Genomic DNA, 19,701 nt, shown 5'->3' with positions numbered 1-19,701 from the left:
TGAAATCCAACCACTGCAAGGCCAACAGTGATCCGCATCCCCAAGGAAGGATGGATGTCCCACCAAAGCCATCCCAATGGGAAAGTTGGACAAAAGAATGGAATTTCAGGGCCATACCCCATGGATAAGTCAGACTAAAATTATGGAATTTCGGAGCCAAAGGGGTTGGAAAAGCCCTCCCAGACAATGAAATCCAATGACTGCAAAGCCACCACTGATCTGTTCCCCAAGTGCCACCAGAAGAGGGATGTCCCACCAAGGCCGGGTGTCACCCGGGCATGGGACACATCTCCAGGAAATGTTTCATTTTGGACTCCATCATTCCTTACAGAAAATCCCTGGAAAAAATCCAGGAAGTGAAAGTCCTGTCTGAAGAACTTCCCAAGAGGGAGCAGCTTCAAGCTGTGCCAGGCGAGGTTGGGATTGGATTTTTGGGATCGTTTTTCCATGGGAAGGATGGTCAGGCCTTGGCAGAGGCTGCCCAGGGAGCTTTGGAGTTGCCATCCCTGGAGGTGTTCAAGGAATTCCTGGAATTCCACTCAGAACTCTGGTGGGGATTTGGCCCAACTTGGACTCAGTGACCTTGGAATTCTTTCCCAACCTCAGTGGTCCCAGGATTCTGGAATTCCAGACTGGCTGGGTGAGCACAATGATGATCATGATGATGATGAAGAACCACTGAGTGTGAATTCCAAGTGCTGGAATCAGGACATTCCCAAACTCCTGCCAGATTCCCAGTTCTTTGGAAGTTTTCCTCATCCCACCCTCCTGAATCCACAGTTCCCAATGGGAAAAGCCAGGAAGGGAGAGGTGATGATGAAGATGAAAAAACTCCAAGTCCAAACTCCAGGATCCAGAATCAGGACATTCCCACACTCCTGCCAGATTCTCAGTTCTAGGGAATACTTCCTCATCCCATCCCCCTCAATCCACATTTCCCAGTGGGAAAAGGAACAGAAAGGGAGGGAAAGGGAGAGATTATGGTGATGGTGATGAAGAATCACCAATCCTGCATTCCAGGATCCAGAATCAGGACATTCCCAGATTTCCAGTTCTGTGGAATATTTCCTCATCCCACCCTCTGGAATCTGCAATTCCCAATGGGAAAAACAGGGAAGGGAGAGATGATGGTGGTGGTGATGACGATGGTGATGAAGAAGAACCACCAAGTCCAAACTCCAGGATCCAGGACCAGGACATTCCCAGATTTCCAGTTCTATGGAATATTTCCTCATCCCACCCTCCGGAATTCACAATTCCCAGTGGGAAAATCCTGGGAAGGAGACGACAAAGGAACAAAACTCGGAGCAATTCCCACAATGAGCTCCGGATATTCCTTCCCACACCTTTCCCAGACTTTATTCCAGGTCTGTTTACAGAGTTTCTCCCGGCACAACGAATCCCGTCCGTTACCATGACAGCGCCGTTCGGAGCAGCCCGATCCCTGTTTTCCAAAGGAAAACACGGATCCCTGTTTTCCAAGGGGGCCTGGACGCTCCCTGAGGGGAGCGGGACACACCCAAAGCTCCCTGAGGAATTCTCAGCCTGGAGATGCTCCAGAGGCTCCCGAAAATTCCTGGCAGCTGGAGGAAGGGAAGCGCAATCAACTCTCCGAGGTTTGTTTGGATTTGCTGCTTCCATGATAATAAATATTCATGGAAAAGCACGAGGAGTGCAAATGTCTGCTCGCTTCCAGGCCACGGTTCCATTTTAATCCTGGAAAATTCCAGAGGGAAGTGGGAAAGGAGCCTGGAATGGCCCAGAAGGGAAAAGGGAAAAAGTGTTTCCCAAGCTGGAGAATTCCCTCATTTCCCACACTAGACAATTCCCAGGGCATTTTCCAAACTGGAGAATTCCCACAGTACATCCCAGACTGGAAAACTCCCACAGCGCTTTCCAACCTGCAGAATTTCCAGGGCATGGCCCAGACCAGAAAATTCCCATGGAATGTTCCAAACTGGAGAATTCCCACAACATTTCCTGGAATGGAAAATTCCCATGGCATTTTCCAAACTCGAGCATTCCCAAGTTGTCCCACAAACTGGAGAATTCTCAGGGTACTTTCCAGACTGGAGAATTCCCAAATCATTTCCCAAACTGGAGAATTCCCAGGACAAGAGGGAACAGGAAGTTCCAGCCCTGCCGACTCCAGATCCCAAGGAAAATGTGGATGAGCCTGGAATTCTCCTGGGAAGTTCCCACCCTTTCTCCCTCTGCACTGGGATCACCAAATCCAACCTCAACCCAGCCCAGCTTCCCACTGGGAATTACACAGGAAAACCCCTCCACGAGCATCATTCCAACCCCAATCCCACCAAATTCCTTCCTTATTCCCATAAAACCCTGGGAAAAGGACACCAGCAGGAGCCGTTCCCTGCTCCGACAAAATTCCTCAGCTCCTGTTGAACTTCCAAACCCCAATTTCCAAACCAAATTTTTCCAAACCAATTTTTTCCAAACTCAATTCTTCCAAATCCCCATTCCCAAACCCAAATTCCAACCCCAATTTTCAAACCCTGATTTCCAAACCCCAATTCCCAAACCAAATTCCCAAACCCCAATTTTTCCAAATTCCAAGTTCCAACCCCAATTTCCAAACCAAATTTTTCCAAACCCCAATTTCCAAACCATAATTTCCACATTCCAATTTTCAAACTCTGACTTCCAACCCCAATTTCCACATCTCGACTTCCAAACCCCATTTTTCCAAACCCCAATTTTCAAATCCTAACTTTTCCAAATCCCAGTTTCCAAACCCAATTTCCAAACCCTGGGAAGCTCCCGGCCGTGGGCGTGACCATCTGGACCTGCTGCTCAGGTTGGAATTAGTTTGGAATTCTTCCCTGACCTAATTTTTATCCGGAGCTGATTCCCAGACTTTCCATTGCTCCTGACAGCTTTCCGTGCTACTTTTCCTGCTTTTGTTTTCCAAGGAAAATCACGGAGATGCTCAGTCCCAGGTGCAGATCCCAAGGGGAATTTAGGCCGGACCTTTGGAGGTCATTTGTTCCCAAACTTTTTTCTTGGATTAATTCCATGACCTTGCTGGCAAAGGAATTCTCAGGCTCTTCCCAAAATCCTTCCCGACTTTTCTATCCCACCCCCAATTCCCAGTTCTGGCTATCAGGAATAGGGAGCTGAGAAAAAAAATAATGGGGGAAAAGATTTTTGGGATTGAGCCAAGCTCAATTCCTGCTGCGAATTCCGGAAGAACTGATCCCTGTTTTCCTTCATTTCAGTGTTTTCATGAAATTCCAGGAATTTGGGTGGGAAAGGACCTTAAATCCCATCCAATCCACCCCTTTCCCACAATCCCAGGCTGCTCCAACCCTGGACATTCCAGGGACACAGGGGCAGCTACAGGGAATTTTCTGGGAATTCTGTGTCAGTCCCTCCCAGGCAGGAGTTTTTCCCTGAATTTTTTTTCCAGCTGCTGATCCCATGGCTCCATTCCTTTGTGCTGGGAATTCCCTCTGCTCCCTCCATCGGCAGCTCTGGATCCGTAAATTCCTCAGGATAATCCATGGAAATGCAACAAGTGTGGATTTTATTCCTGATCCAAACACACTTTTCCATAGAATTTCTCCCATGGGGACAGGGGAAGGATGGGAAAGGTGACCCAAAGGACTAAAATTCCCAAAATATTCCTTAAAAAAGCAAATCCAACCTGTGCTCCTATTCCCAGAGGATTTTCCCTCCTTGCCCAAAATCCCAGGATGCTGGGAATGAAATCCCTCGGGGATGCAAAAAGAGAGGAAAAATCAGGATTTTACAGCAGAGAAAATCCAGGATAATTCCAGAGCTTGGGAATGTCAGCCAGGCTGGAAAAACAGCCTGAATCCCATGGGAATCTCTCAGACACTTCCAAGATCCAAAGTGGCAGCAGCTTCCATGGATGCAACACTGGAAAAATCCATGGATGCAACACCAGGAAAATCAATTAATCCCCCCCACCAGTCCATCACTGGGATCCACAGGAAAGGAAAAAAAAAAAAAAAGGGAAAACCAGGAAAACCAGGAAAAATCCAACTCACCAACATCGGACTCTTTGTGGGTTTTGATGATTTCCGCCAGCTCAAAATTCCCTGCAATGATGGCCACCTGGAAAAGAGCCGGAAAAGCGGGATGAGCAGCTCCGGAGCTTCCATATGGATGGGAACAGCTGCTTTCCGTGGGGGAAGCCAAGGATTCTTCTGCCTCGGATCATCCGGGAATTCCGAGGCGCCAACACCTTCCCACGACAGTGGCCGGAGAGGGTTTGGGTGGCCCTGACTTGGGGACAATCCCTGTCCCCTGGAATTCCCAGATTCCAGGCAGAAATTAATCCCAAATCCTGGAATGCTCCCAGGGTGTTGGGTTTGGATCCTGGGTAAAATTGTGGAATTTGGAAGAGGTTTGGGATCAGCCAGTCCAGCTGGATGTGTCACTGACCGTGTCCCCAAGGGCCACATCAAAACGATTTGGGGACATTTCCAAGGATTAGGAATGCCCTGGGCAGTCTGATCCTGATGGGAGGGAACTTCCCAGCAGCCAAATTCCCAAATCTCCAAATTCTCAGATCCCCAAATCCTCAAGTCCTCGATCCCCCAAATTCCCAAATCCCCAAATCCTGAAGTCCTCAAGTCTCCATGTCCCCAAATCCCAAGTCTCAAAATTCCCTAATCCTTGATTCCCCAAATCCTCAAATTCCCAAGTCCCCAGATCCCCAATTCTCCAAATCCCCAAATTCCCAAATCTCCAGATCCTCAGGTCCCCAAAACCCCAGGTCCTCGAGTCCCCAAATTCCCAAGTCCCCAAATCCTGAAGTCCTCAAATCCCCAAGTCCTCAATTCTCAAAGTCCCTAAATCCTCAAATCTCCAAATCCCAAAGTCCCAAAATTCCTAATTCTCCAAATCCCTGATTCCTCATTTCCCCAAATCCCTAAACCTCCAAATCACTAAATCCCCAAATCCTCAAACCTCCAAATCCCTAAATCCTCAAATCCCCAAACACTCAAATCTCTAAATCCCCAAATCCTCCAAGCATTCTGCTCCTTTTCCAAGGATTCTGCCCCTTTTCCCAGGATTCCCCTCCATCCCAAACATTCCCATCCCAAAAAACATCAACTTCCCCTTCCCACTTCCATATCCCACAAAACCCCCACATTCCCATCCTGTTTCCGGAATTCCATGCGCTTTTCCCTCCCTCCTGCCCCAGCACTGAATGCTCATCCCAAATCATGCCCCAGTGGGACAAATCCCACCTGGAAAAATCCCAGGATATGTGACAAAATTCCCAGGAACATCGGGAAGCTCTGTGGGATTCCTGGGAGTTGTGCTCACCTGGAACGCCGTCTGGCTGTTGTAATTCCGGATTTCCTTGCTGGCGCCTCGGAAGAGGAGAACCCTGGCACAGCTTTCCTGGGGAAAAAAAAACAAGCAAACAAACAGGGAAAACAGGAATTAGACCAGGATTGGGAGCAACAGAGCCAGGAAATTCTTCAGGAAGAAGGAGGATGAGCATTCCCTAAGGATTTGGTATCCTAAAGGGAGCAAGTTATGGAATCACAGAATTCCAGCACAGATTGTGTCAGAAGGGATCTTTGGGAACACCCAGATCCAAATTCCATGGATTCTGCCTCTTTTCCAAGGATTCCTCTCCTTTTCCAAGGATTCTTCTCCTTCTCCAAGGATTCTCCTCCTTTTCCAACAATTCTGTCCCAGCAAAACATTTTGGGAATGGGATGGATTAAACCACGGAATGTTCTCTTGGGACATCCCAAATCAGGCTGGGGCTCCAAGGAGGAACAGCCTCATCCAAGGGCAGGGACAGATTCCACCTCTGAATTTGGGAATGGAGATCTAGGAGGGTCCAGGGGTGGTGTCACCTCCCCCATGATGTCCCCTGTCCCCAAATCCCACAGATTCAACCCCGGAACCCAAACTCTGGAGCTATGAGGAGAAACAGCCTCAAACATCTTAATCCGAAGACAGGAATGGATTTCATCCTCTGGATTTGGGAATGGTGAGCCAGGAGTTTGCTCTTGGTGTCCCGTGCGGGTGCCACCTCCCCTGCGGTGTCCCCTGTCCCCAAATCCCACAGATTCCACCACAGGATGTTCTCCTGCGGAACCCAAAATCAGGGGCTCCAAGGAGAAACAGCCTCATCCCAGGACAGGGATAGATTCCACCCTCTGGATTTGGGAATGGTGAGATCCAGGAGCGCCCCGGGCTGGTGCCACCTCCCCTGTGATGTCCCCTGTCCCCGTCCCCATCCCACCTGGTTGTAGAGGGCGCAGATGTGCAGGGCGGTGTTTCCTGAGGCGTTCTGCGCCGTCATGTCAGCTCCGTAGAACAGGAGGTGCTCCAGGTGCTGCACGTGCCCGTAGCGACAGGCCTGCTCCGGAAAACACGGAAAAGCGGGAATCAGGGAGCGGCGGGAGCCAGAGGGATCCTCCCCCAAAAAAATCCTCCGCTGGATTCAGTCAGGGAATCGTCCATTCTGTGGGAATGGGTGTGGCTGCTCACAGCTCCACCTGGACACCCATGGAATAAATCAGCTCTGGATCAACGGGAAACGTTTGGATCACCCCAGATCCGGAGGCTCCTCCAACTGGGTGGTGGCTCGGGATGAACTCAGCACCCTGAATCTCTGGAAAATTGGGATGCTCTCCTTTGGATGTCCATCCCAGGATTCAGGGATCAGCCAAGGAGGATGGAGGCAGAAGGGAGGGTTGGATCCATAAATTGGGATCACAGGACACATCCCTGGATTTCCTATCCCCAGCTGGGTGTTGTGGGAGATATTCCAGTGGGATCCCATCCCTCCTTCTCCCAAAGGATTGGGAAGCACAAAGCTTGGGATTCCTGACTCCTGATCCAAGTGTTTCTCCAAGTCCCCTTAGAGAAAGGGGGTTCCACGTGGAAAACAGCGATAGGCACAACTGGGATTTGGATCCGAGATCCCAAAGTGTTCTCCTTGGAGCCAGCCATCCTTTGGGAAGGTCCCAAACACGGGGAGAGGCCAGAAAATCTGGGATGGAGGCAGAGCAGCCATCAATCCCAGAGATGGGACAACCCCACCCATGGACAGCATTCCCAGAGTCCAGCCCTCAACTCCAGGAATAGAATGATCCCTTCCATGGGTACCAGGATGGCATTCCCATCCCTGTGGTCCCTGTTCCACCTGGTGGATCTCCATCCATGGCACTGGGAGAACATTCCCAGAATCCAGTCCTCAATCCCAGCAATGGAAACACCCCATCCATGTTCTCCCCAGAAGAATATTCCCATGGTTGAATCCCATCCCTGTGGAACCTGTCCCTCCTGGTGGATTCCATGCCACCAGGTGGATCTCCATCCATTGGCACCAGGAGAACATTCCTAGAATCCAATCCCTAACCCCAGGGATGGAACCACCCCATCTGTGAGTACCAGGAGAACATTCCCATGGCCGGATCTCATCCCTTTGGATGCCCTCCCCATAGATCCCATCACACCTGGTGGATCTCTATCCATGGGCACCAGGAGAACATTCTCTCAGCCCAGCCCTAAACCTCAGGCATGGAATGATCCCATCCATGGGCAGCAGAAGAACATCCCCAAGGCTGGATCCTATCCCCATGGATCCCGTCACCCCTGGTGGATCTCCATCCATGGGCACCAGGAGAACATTCCCAGACTCCAAACCCCAACCCAGGGATGGAATCACATCATCCATGGGTATCAGAAGAACATTCCTGTGGCTGGATCCCACCCCCATGGATCCTGTCACACCTGGTGAATCTCCATCCATTGGCACCAGGAGAACATTCCCATGGCTGTATCCTGTCCCTTGTGGACCCCATCCCCTCGGATCCCATCCCTGTGGATCCTGTCACACCTGGTGGATCTCCATCCGTGGCACCAGGAGAACATTCCCATAGTTCAGCCCTCAATCCTAGGGATGGAACCACCCCATCCATGAGCACCAGGAGAACATTCCCACAGCTGGATCCCATCCCCATGGATCCCATTGCGCCTGGCGGATCTCCATCCATGGCACCAGGACAACATTCCAGCAGCCCAAACCTAAACCTTAGGCATGGAATGATCCCATCCAGGAGCACTGGGAGAACATTGCCGTGGCTGGATCCCATTCCCATGGATCTCCTTTCACCTGGTGGATCTTTATCCATGGGCACCAGGAGAACATTCCCACAGTCCAGCCCTCAACCCCAGGGTTGGAACCACCCCATCCTTGGGTACCAAGAGAACACTCCTGTGGCTGGATCCCATCCCTGTGGGTCCCGTCACACCTGGTGGATCTCCATCCATTGGCACCAGGAGAACATTCACTTAGCCCAGCCCAAAACCTCAGGCATAGAATGATCTCATCCATGAGCACAAGGGGAACATTCCGGTGGCTGTGTCCTGTCCCTCGTGGATCCCATCCCCTCGGATCCCATCCCTGTGGATCCTATCACATCTGATGGATCTCCATCCATGGGCACCAGGAGAACATTCACTCAGCCCAGGCCTAAACCTCAGGCATGGAATGATCCCATCCATGAGCACCAGGAGAACATTCCCGTGTCCGTATCCCGTCCCTGCGGATCCCATCCCTGTGGATCCTGTTGCACCTGGCAGATCTCCATCCATGGCACCAGGAGAACATTCCCATAGTTCAGCCCTCAACCCCAGGGATGGAACCACCCCATCCATGAGCACCGGGAGAACATTCCCGTGGTCGGATCCCATCCCCGCGGATCCCGTGGCACCTGGTGTATCTCCTGCCAGCCGTTCTCGTCCACGCAGCCCAGGCGGGCGTAGTCGTGCAGCAGCAGCTCGCAGCAGTAGGGGTCCCCCCCCACCATGGCACTGTGGTACAGCGGCGTCAGCCCCCGGCTGTCCTTGTAATCCGGGGACGCTCCCAGATCCAGCAGCGTCTGCCCGGGAAACAGGGAACGGCCCCGTGGGAACGGGAATGGTCCCTTGGGAACAGGGAACATCCCCTTGGAAATGGGAACGGTCCCTTGGGAATGGGAAACGGTCCCTTGGGAACAGGGAATATCCCCTTGGAAATGGGGAACAGCTCCTTGGGAAACAGGGAATGGTCCCTTGGGAATGGGAACATCCCATTGGGAATGGGAAACGGTCCCTTGGGAATGGGAAATGGTCCCTTGGGAAACAGGGAACGGTCCCTTGGGAATGGAGAGCGGTCCCATGGAAACAGGGAATGGTCCCTTGGGAATGGGGAAGGGTCCCTCGGGAAATGGGGAATGCTCCCGTGAAAAAAGGGAATGGTCACGTGTGAACGGGAACATCCACTTGGAAACAGGAACACACCCTTGGGAATGGGGAACAGTCCCAGGGAAGCAGGGGATGGTCCCTTGGGAAGGGGGAATGGTCCCTTTGGGAAGGGCTGGGATGAGGGAATCACTTCATGTCCGTGGGGAATTGGCTGGGGAGAGGGCTGGAGGGAAATGGGGGAAAGGAGGGAGGGAGGGAGGGAGGGAGGGAGGGAGGGAGGGAGGGAGGGAGGGAGGGAGGGAGGGAGGGAGGGAGAGAAGAAAAGGAGGGGGGAAAAAGGGGGGGGGGAAAAAGGGGGGGGGAAAGGAGGGAATAAAAGGAGGGGGAAAAAGGAGGGGGGAAAAAGGAGGGAAAAAAGGAAGGAAAATCTGGGAAGGGGAGAGGAAAAGGGAGGGAAAGAGCAGAAGGAGGGAGGGGCAGAGGAGAAAAGGAAAATCTGCGAAAGGGGATGGAGGGAGAGAAGTAGAGAGGGAAGGAGGGATGGAGGGGAAGGGGAAAAGGGGAAAAGGGGAAAAGGGGAAAAGGGGAAAAGGGGAAAAGGGGAAGGAAAAGGGGAAGGAAAAGGGAAAGGAAAAGGGAAAGGAAAAGGGAAAGGAAAAGGGAGAGGAAAAGGTGGAATGCAGATGGAAAGCCCTGGCACTGACCAGCAGGGCCGCGTGATTCCGACACCTCACGGCTTTGTGCAGCGCCGTCATTCCCTCGCGGGTGCGGAAGTCCAGGTGGGCTCCGCCGTTCCGGAGCGCCTTGATCATCTCAGCGCTGAGCTCCAGCTGCGCCGCCGCCGTCAGCGGGCACTCTGGGAATGAGGGACATCCATGGAATGCCCGGCACATCCACGGGAATGTCTCCCCATGGGATCCACTGGAATGTGGATCTCACTTCCAGCTGGAAGTGCCCACCGAGATCTCCTCGGGGTTTGGGATCGGATCCATTGGAATGGGAATGAGGGTCAAATTTGGGAGCTGCTCCCTCCCAGGTATTCCTAAGGATCTCCTGAGCAGCGGGAGTGGGAATTGGATGGAAAATTCCAGGATTAGGCAACAACAGCAGAGCAGCCAAAATATCTCGGGAATGGGATCTGGGAAACCATAGGTTCTTCTTGGCCCCTTGGGAATTCCCAGATCTGGTGCTACCAATGGAAAAATCCTCATCCTGGGAAAAGGGGTGGATTCCAATCAGGAGAAGCCTCTGGATGCTCCCAGCTTTCCCTGGGGTTGCTGCTACGAATCCCACAGATCCTGCTGGGAATCCCAAGAATTCCAGGATTCCCTCATTCCCTTGGGATGCAGATGGGATTCCCAGAGCAGAGTGGGAATTGTGTAATTTAAGGAATGCTACAGGATTGGGTCTGGAAACCCTATGGATACAAAAGGGAGAAGGAAAGTCTGGAATTCCGTGTCCATGGCCAGTTTGTCCCGGCAGGAAATCATGGAGAAAGGGCCTGGAATTAATGAGGGAATTAAGGAATGCCCGGGATCCAGATTGGAAAGGGGCTCAGGCCTTGGCAGGGGCTGCCCAGGGAGCTTTGGAGTGCCCATCCCTGGAGGTGTCCAAGGAATTCCTGGAGGTGGCACTCAGGGCTCTGGTGGGGATTGGGCCCAGCTTGCACTTGGTACATTGGAATTCTTTCCCAAACTCAATAATTCCATGATTTGGAGAAGGGACACTCCAAGGTCATCTCATCCCTATCCCTGGGATCATTCCCATCCCATTACAAGGGCAGGGACAATCCCACCACCCCAGGCTGCTCCAACCTTTCCTTGGGCACTGCAGGGATCAGGGGCAGCCCCAGCTGCTGTGGCAATGCCAGCCCAGGCAGGAATTCCTCATTGCCAAGATGCCACCCATGGCTGCCCTCTGGCAGTGGGAGCCATTCCCTGTGTGCTGTCCCTGCAGGCCTTGTCCCCAGTCCCTCTGCAGCTCTGCTGGAGCCCCTGCAGGCCCTGCCAGGGGCTCTCAGCTCTCCCTGGAGCCTTCCCTGCTCCAGGTGAACACTCCCAGTTTTCCAAGCCTGGCTCCACGTCCCTTTCCCTCCCCCATTCCCAATTCCCGCAGCAATTTTTCCCCCACATCATTTCAGGGATTTTGAATCCTCCTTTGTAATTCCAACGTTTCCCTGGGCTCCTCTCCCTCTCCCGCTGTCCCTCATTAAATATCCCTCGTTAAACATCCAAGGATTTCTTCTTCCCTCTTTTCTCCAGCAAAATCATCCCTGGGGTTTGGCTTTCATTCCAGAACAACGGAAACTTATCCCGGATCCGGAGCTTTTTTCATTCCCACTTTTTCAATGTCCCCACAGGTAGCAACTGTGAATTTTTTTGGCTTTTTCATCCCTTTCAAATCCCGGGAATCTTTCCTGGAATATCTTCAATATCTTCCCAGCAACTGCAAAATGGGAACAGCCTCAAACAGGGCTGGAATTGCTCCCCAAGGTGGATTTTCCTGTATTTTTCCATCCAAGAAGAGCTTGGAAAATGGGAATAAATCCTCGGCACAGCTTAAAACCTTTCCCAAAATCCATTGAAATGAAGATTCCCAAAGTTTGGAATCCATGGGATCAGCTCAGAGTGTCCCAGGAAGCTGAGAGGATTTTATGGCTCTTCCCAGTTATTCCCAGAGCATTTGTGGGATTAAATCCTGTAAGAAACCATCTTTCCAAGCAGGATTTTCCAATTTTCCATGCGGAGATTTTAATGGGATCCCCAAGGATCCACTCCTAAAATTCCAAAAGGAGAAGTGCTGGCTCATTCCCAGCTCATTCCCACCCTGCTCTTCCAGCATCCAGCCCAGACTTCCTGGAAAATGCATGGGAAGCCAACCAACATTCCCAAAAACCCCCAAAGATCCCAATCCAGGAATTTCTGAGAGATTCCCATCCATTCATCCAACAGTGGGTGGGATAGGAAATGGAAATGGGAAGGGAAAATATTCCAAGAGGAGAAATGTGGGATCGTATCACAGTGAACCCCAAAAGGGATTGGGAAGAGCTATTCCTAAGGAATGCCACATTGCTAAAATCCCCTGAAAAGCAGGAATTGCACCATAAAACCCCAAAAAACAACTGGGATAGAGCGGGAAAAATTCCAGAGGAAAGCCTGGAGGAATTCTGGGAAGGAATTGGGAATGTTGAGCTGATTCCTTCTGGGAAGAACTCCTGAATCCCGAGGTAAAGATGGAACTGACCTCCGGTGTCGGGATCATGGAAGTTGGGATCCAGCCCCTTTTCCAGCAGCCGGCAAACCTTCTCCGAGTTCAGCATCTGCACGTATTCCATGAATTTCTTCAGGTTTGCCTGGATTTGGGAAAAACCGCAGCGTTAACATCCTGAAATTCCGGGAAAAGACACTGGGGAAACATCCCCATCTCAAAAATCCAAGGAAAATCGGGATAACAGGACGGAATTCTGTCAGGATGGGACACAAATCCACGTGGAAATCTCAGGAACTGAGGGGAAAATTTGGGAAAAGCTCCAAGGAAATGGAGAAGGTGAAGCCGGATTTTACATCCAAGGAAAAAATTTCAATTCCAACATTTCCCACCTTAATTCCATATGGGAAAATGATCATTTTTAGGAGGAATGAATCCCAGAAATGCTGTGTTTCCTTGTTTATTCGGATGACTTCCAGTTGGAAAGTTGGGAAAGAACCTTGGAAATGCCAAGTGGGATGAGGAAAAGGTTTGGAAGGGAATCTGGGAATTCTGGAATGGTTTGGGTGGGATGAGAGCTGAAATCCCATCCCATTCCAAGGGCATGGACTTCTCCCACCATCCCAGGTTATTCCAACAATTCCAGGGATGAGGCAGCTGAAGATTCCTTGGAACTGCCGGATCATCGCATGGGAATCCAGGCTCCCAGTGCCTCCCCTCTATCCCAAATTTTGGGATCAGAATTTTGTTCCTTCAAGCCAGAATTCCCAAAGATTCACCTCAAATTCCCAAATCATTGGGATATTTCCTATTTTTGGTCTGGCTGGATGAAGCTATTATTAAATTCCCGGATTCCAGGAATTGCAGAGGCAGGAATAGCTCCGGGGGGAAAGTCCCAGCTCCCACATTCTCAGATTTCCAGACTTTTCATTGGAGGATTTTTTTGGGAGCTTATTGAAATCTGGGAAAAGTCCTGGAAAATCCCAAGAGCTGGAATTCAGGCCGGCCGTGCCCTTGGAGCCAGGAGAGGCCGAAGCAAATCCATGGATCCGCCTCCCGCTGCCAGGCAGCAGCAAATGGATTCATTGATCCCACAGAAACGGGGAATTATGGATTTGCTGCCACGTCAGGACAACGCGGAGCCTCTGGAATTGCGCATCTCCTCCCAGTGGGAATCTCCAGGGCCACGGCACCGGGAATCCTGGAATGGTTTGGGTGGGAAGGAACCTCAGATCCCATCCTGATCCTGTCCCATTCCAAGGGCAGGGACTCCAGGAAGGGTCTCCCTTCCCTTTTCCATCCCCAGCTTCCATAAAAATCCCTCAGAACGGATTCTGAGCTTCCTTGATCCCAAAATCCTGGAACGGTTTGGGTGGGAAGGGACCTTCAACCCCATCCCATTCCAATCCCACCATCCCAGGCTGATCCAACCTTTCCTTGGATATTCCAGGGATGCAGGGGCAGCCCCAGCTGCTCTGGCAATGCCAGCCCAGCCAGGAATTCCTTCCCAAAATCCCACCCCAATCTCTCTTTTCCAAGGAATCCTGTCCATCCCTTTGAATCCCAGAAAATCCAACATTTCCCTGCCCGAGGAACCGGACAGAGCCACAAATCCCAGGAAAGCCCCACCCCGGGACACAGAGGCAGCGCCTCTACTTTTCCAAGGAAAACCTCAATATTAAACACATGGAAGAGCAGGAATTCCTAGAAACTGAAGCAGGAATTCTCTGGATTTGAAGGATTGAAGGATAAACCCCCACCCTTCCAGGAGCTGAGGCAGGAATTCCCAGAAACTGAAGCCGAAATTCTCAGGAACCGAAACAGAAATTCCCAGGATTTGAAGCAGAGACCCACAGAAACCACAGCAGGGATTTCCCAAAAAACTGAAGCAGGAATTCTCAAAAAAACCAAAGCAAGAATTCTCAGAAATTGAAGGAAAAAATTCCCAGAAACTGAAGCAGAATTTCCCCAAAAACCAAAGCAGGAACTCCCAGAAACCAAAGACAGAATTCCCCAAAAACCAAAGCAGGAATTCCCAGGAGCTGAAACAGAATTCCCCAGAATCTGAAGCAGAAATTCCCCGAATTTGAAGGAGAAATTCCCAGAAACTGAAACTGGAATTCCATAGGAATTGAAACCAGAATTCCCCAGCTCCCAAACCTCACGGAATCTCCATGCTGAATTCCAGCTGTTCCCTGGATGACCCCATTCCGGGAATGATCCCTGCCCATTATCCCAATATTCCCAGGGAATCTCTGTGCTGAATCCCAGCCCCATTCCCGACTCAGGGAATGATCCTCAGCTCCAGGAATGATCCCTGCCTGTTACCCCGATGTTCCCATGGAATCCCCGTGCTGAATTCCAGCCCCATTCCCAGCTGAGGGAATGATCCCTGCCCGTTATCCCAATATTCCCAAGAAATCTCTGCGCTGAATTCCAGCCATTCCCTGGATGACCCCATTCCGGGAATGATCCCTGCCCATTATCCCAATATTCTCAGGGAATCCCCGTGCTGAATTCCAGCCCCATTCCCAGCTCCAGGAACGATCCCTGCCCGTTATCCTGATGTTCCCATGGAATCCCTGTGCTGAATTCCAGCCGTTCCCTGGATGACCCCATTCTGGGAATGACCCCTGCCCGTTATCCCGATATTCCCCGGATCCGGTACCGTTCCCGAGGCTCTCCGGGTGTCCCGGTGTCCCCGTGCCAGCCAGGATCCCATCCCTGCTCCCGCTCCCTCTGGATCCAGCTCCAATCCCAGCCTTTTTTCCCGGGAGCTGCTCCAGTCCCAGCTTTTCCCGGGGAAGGTCGATCCGTGCCCGCTGCGCCGGCATCGCTCCAACGGGCACGGAACGAGGATGGATTGGCCGGAATTGGCCCTTTGGCTCCCACCCGGCATCCCCAAATATCCAAGGGACTGGAAAAGGCCAAGGAATGCCACAAAACCCCACAGGTTCTGGAAAGGCAGCAGCCCAAGGAAAAGGGAAATGGGAAAAAGGGGGGAAAAGGGGGGGAAAAAAGCCAAAAAGGGGGAAAAAGGGCAAAAAAAGAGAAAAAAAGAGAATAAAAGAGAAAAAAGAAAAAAGAGAAAAAGGAGAAAAGGGAGAAAAAAAAAAGAGAAAAAAAGAGAGAAAAAAGAGAGAAAAAAGAGAAAAAAAAAAGAGAGAAAAAAGAGAAAAAAGAAGAGAAAAAAAAGGAAAAAAAAAGAGAAAAAAAAAAAAGAGAAAAAAAAAAGGAGGAAAACAAGGAGGAAAAAAGGAGGAAAAAACGGAGGAAAAAAAAGGAGGAAAAAAAGGAGGGAAAAAAGGAGGGAAAAAAGGAGGGAAAAGGGAGAAAAGGGAAAGCTCCTTCCCAAAATTCCACAGGCTTGGGACAAGTCGCCAAAGGAAAAGGGAAAAAGGAGAAGGAAGATAAATCCGTGATCCCGGATTTCATCACCCCACGAACACTCTTCCTGCTCAATCCCACCCCATGGAATAAAATCGGAGGAAATCTCTCCAACTGCTCCTATGCCCGGTTTTGGCACCAGGAACGCTGGGATTCCTTAGGATATCTCGGAATTCCGAGGCCGTAGGGATTTCCCAGGATTTTCCAGGTGAATTCCATGGGAATTTTGGGCTCACCACCACTCCCACTCCGGTTTCGGTGCCGCTTTAATTTCAGGTTTGGATTCCTTGGGACATCCCGGAATTCCAGGCCGGAGGGGTTTCCCGGGGGTGTCCCGGGGTTTTTCCATGGGAATTCCACGGGAATTGCGAGGGGCTGGGGCTCACCTTGGTGTGCAGCTTGGCGAACTGCTTGTCGTCCAACAGGGGCTGCGAATACACGCGGCGCTTGTAGCGGAACTGCCGAGGTAAGAGGATGATAAGAGATAAGAGATTAATATCTTCTGATAGATAACAGATAAATAAGAGATAACAGATAACAGTTAAATAAATATAAGAGTTAAGAGATAAAAAGATAAGTGATGAGAGATAAGAGATGAATAAATATGAGATAAAAGTAAAGACAAGAGAAAACAGACATGCAAATGTAAGAGGGAAAGATAGGAGACAAGAGATAAGAGATAAGCACAGATAAAAGAGGAGAGATAAAATGTAAGAGATAAAATAATATTAGATAAGGGATGAGAGATAAAAGGAGATGAGAGATAGATGAATATGAGATAAAGACCATGGATAAGAGATAAGAGGGAAAGATAAGATATAAACAGAGATAAGAGAGTTGATATAAGAGATAAATGAATTTGAGATAAAGAGGAGGGAGAAGAGATAAGAGACATACCAAGAAAAGAGACAACAGATAAACAGAGATAAGAGATTTGATGTAAATTTATTTAACTTGATATGAGATAATATATAAAAGAAAATATAAGATAAAGATAAGAGATAAGGGGTATACAAAGATAAGAGATAGTTAAATGGAGATAAGAGATAAGATATAAAGATATGAAGCTTAAAATAAAAGATCACTAATAAATGGAGATAAAATGTGATAAACAGAGATAAAAGAGGAGAGATAAGAGATAACAGATAAATGAATTTGCGATAAGGGAAAAGAGATAAATTAATATAAATGAGAAAGATAAGAGAGAAGAGATAAGAAACATACAAAGATAAGAGATATATATAACAAAATGTAAAAATATATAATAACAGAAAATTAAACAAAACTAAATGCAAATAAAACAAAATAAAATAAAAAATTTAAAGTAAAACAATATAAAATAACATAAAATTAAATTAAAACAAAATAAAATAAAAAACCAAAATAAAATAATACAATAAAACAAAACAAAATAAACAAAGGAAAGTGAAATGAACTAGAGCAAAAATAAAATAAGACAAAATAAAGCAGAACAATATAAACCAAAATGAAATTAAATAAAACAAAATAAAATATTTTAAATAGTAAAGTAACATAAACCGAAAATAAAATAAGACAAAATAAATCAAAACAATATAAAACCATGTCAAATAAAATAAAACAAAATAAAATATTTTGAAATATAAAATGAAATGAAACAAAATAAAATAAAAAACCCCAAAATAAAATAACAAAACAAAACAAAATAAAATAGCATAAAATCATATAGCATAAAATAAAATATTTTGAAATGTAAAATAAAATGAAATTAAGCAAAATAAAATAAAAGTAAAAAAATGAATAAAATAAAATAAATATAATAACATGAAATTAAATAAAAATAAAATAAAACAAAATAAAGGAATAAAATAAAATAAAGCTAAATAAAATAAAATAAAATAAAATAAAATAACATAGCCTAAAATAACATAGCATAACAAAATAAAATAAAATAAAATAAAATAAGATAAAATAAAATAAAATAAAATAAAATAAAATATGAAAAAAACCAAAATAAAATAACAAAGCATAAAATAACATAGCATAATAAAATAAAATAAAATAAGATAAAATAAGATAAAATAAGATAAAATAAAATAAAATAAAATAAAATAAAATAAAAATAATCTAAATTAAGCAAATCCCCCAGCCCCCAGCCCCCATCCGCGCTGTCACCTCCAGGTAGGGCACGGGCGTGTCGGGGTTCAGGGGGTATTCCCGCAGCAGCCGCTCCTCGTCCAGGAATTTCCCGGCGCGGCCGTTGAAGGCGGGCTGGAAGAGGCCGTAGTTGAGCACATCCTTGAGGCTGTGGTTGAGCGTGCACAGGATGCGCTGCTTGGACACCCACACCGGCACGTCGGGGTTCAGCCGCAGACACTTCTGGGGGCGGCACGGAACGCCGCGTCAGCGCGGGGAAATACCGGGAACGGGACGGGGCGTTCATCGGGAACATTGGGGAAAGAGGGAGGGAAAGGAGCAATGGGGTTTGGAGAGTGCAGAGCTATAGGAAATTAGGAATTCCCAAGGTTTTATGGATAAATTATTTTTTAAAAACCAAAAAATTTGGATGTTCCCACTGTGAATTCCAAAGGGAAATACATAGGGAAACAGAAGGAGAAAACGGGAATCCACCAGGTTCTCCAGGGAATGGGGGAATGAGGGAGTTGGGGTTTGGAGAGGGCAGAGCTATGGGAAATGGAGAATTCCCAAGTTTTTATGGATAAATTATTAAAAGACCCAAAAAAATTTAGCTGTTTCCACTGTGAATTCCAAAGGGAAACATGGAGAAAAAGGGAATTCACCAGGTTCTCCAGGGGATAGGAGAATGAGGGAGGGAAAGGGGGAGTTTGGGTTTGGAGAGGGCAGCGCTATTGGAAATGAGGGATTCCTGAGGTTTTATGGAAAAAAATTATTTTAAAAATTCCAAAAAATTGGGTGTTCCCACTGCGAATTCCAAAGGGAAATCCATAGGGAAATCGGGGGAGAAAATGGGAATCCACCAGGTTCTCCAGGGAATGGGGGAATGAGAGAGGAAAAGGGGGGAGTTGGGGTTTGGGGGATTTGGGGGGGCGCAGAGCTATGGGAAATACAGAATTCCCAAGTTTTCCTGATTTTTTTAAATTAAAATAATTAAAAATTGGGTGTTCCCACTGTGGACCTCAAAGGGAAATCCATAGGGAAAGAGAAGGATAAAACAGGAATCCAAGGAGTTCTCCAGGGGAATGGAGGAAAAGGGAGCAAAAAGGGGGTGTTGGGGTTTGTGGGGCACAGAGCTATGAGAAATGAAGAATTCCCACGTTTTTATGGATAAATTATTAAAAGCCCCCCAAAAAATTGGGTATTCCCACTGTGAATTCCAAAGGGAAACGGGGAGAAAAAGGGAGTTCTCCAGGTTCTCCAGGGAATGGGGGAATAAAGGAGGGAAAGGGAGGAGTTGGGGTTTGGGGGTTTTGGAGGGGGCAGAGCTATGGGAAATTAAGAACTCCCAAGTTTTCCTGATATTTTTCATAGGACAAACAAAGGACGATGGATCCGCGTCCGTCCCTAAGGAGTTGTCACACTCCGGGCACGGATCTGGACGTGGATCCAAACATGGATTTGGGAATGGATCCAGGTATGGATCCCAAATTGGATCCCAACACTGATTCCAGAATGGATTCCAACATGGATCCCAACATGGATTCAGAAATGGATTCCAACATGGATCCTGACATGGTTTGGGAATGGATCCAGGCATGGATCCTGACATGGATCTGGGAATGGATCCCAACATGGATCCAGGAATGGATCCCAACGTGGATCCTGACATCGTTCTTCCTAAAGCCAGGCCACAGTTCCAGCCCCAATCCAGGCCCAGGGCACCTTCCCGGCTTTTTTCCAAGGATTCTCTTTGGATTTCTCCCAGGATCTTGGTTTTCT

At 48.4% G+C, this 19,701-nt stretch overlaps 1 protein-coding gene across 1 annotated transcript in view; it reads right to left on the bottom strand.

Annotated features, from left to right (window-relative positions):
* Positions 1 to 19,701, bottom strand: part of SHANK3 (SH3 and multiple ankyrin repeat domains 3) — a 133,522-nt gene that overhangs the window by 94,698 nt on the left and 19,123 nt on the right. Inside the window, exons 5-12 of the mRNA XM_058805981.1 lie at positions 17,959 to 18,162; positions 16,191 to 16,262; positions 12,454 to 12,562; positions 9,915 to 10,066; positions 8,739 to 8,906; positions 6,260 to 6,376; positions 5,323 to 5,400; positions 4,035 to 4,101 (exon numbers count right to left, since the gene is read on the bottom strand). Of these exons, the coding sequence (XP_058661964.1) occupies positions 4,035 to 4,101; positions 5,323 to 5,400; positions 6,260 to 6,376; positions 8,739 to 8,906; positions 9,915 to 10,066; positions 12,454 to 12,562; positions 16,191 to 16,262; positions 17,959 to 18,162 (967 nt within the window). The remainder of the gene's footprint in view (positions 1 to 4,034; positions 4,102 to 5,322; positions 5,401 to 6,259; positions 6,377 to 8,738; positions 8,907 to 9,914; positions 10,067 to 12,453; positions 12,563 to 16,190; positions 16,263 to 17,958; positions 18,163 to 19,701) is intronic.

Source organism: Ammospiza caudacuta, chromosome 5 (genome assembly GCF_027887145.1).
Source record: "Ammospiza caudacuta isolate bAmmCau1 chromosome 5, bAmmCau1.pri, whole genome shotgun sequence".
Taxonomy (NCBI): domain Eukaryota; kingdom Metazoa; phylum Chordata; class Aves; order Passeriformes; family Passerellidae; genus Ammospiza; species Ammospiza caudacuta.
This window is presented reverse-complemented; position numbering and strand designations above follow the sequence as displayed.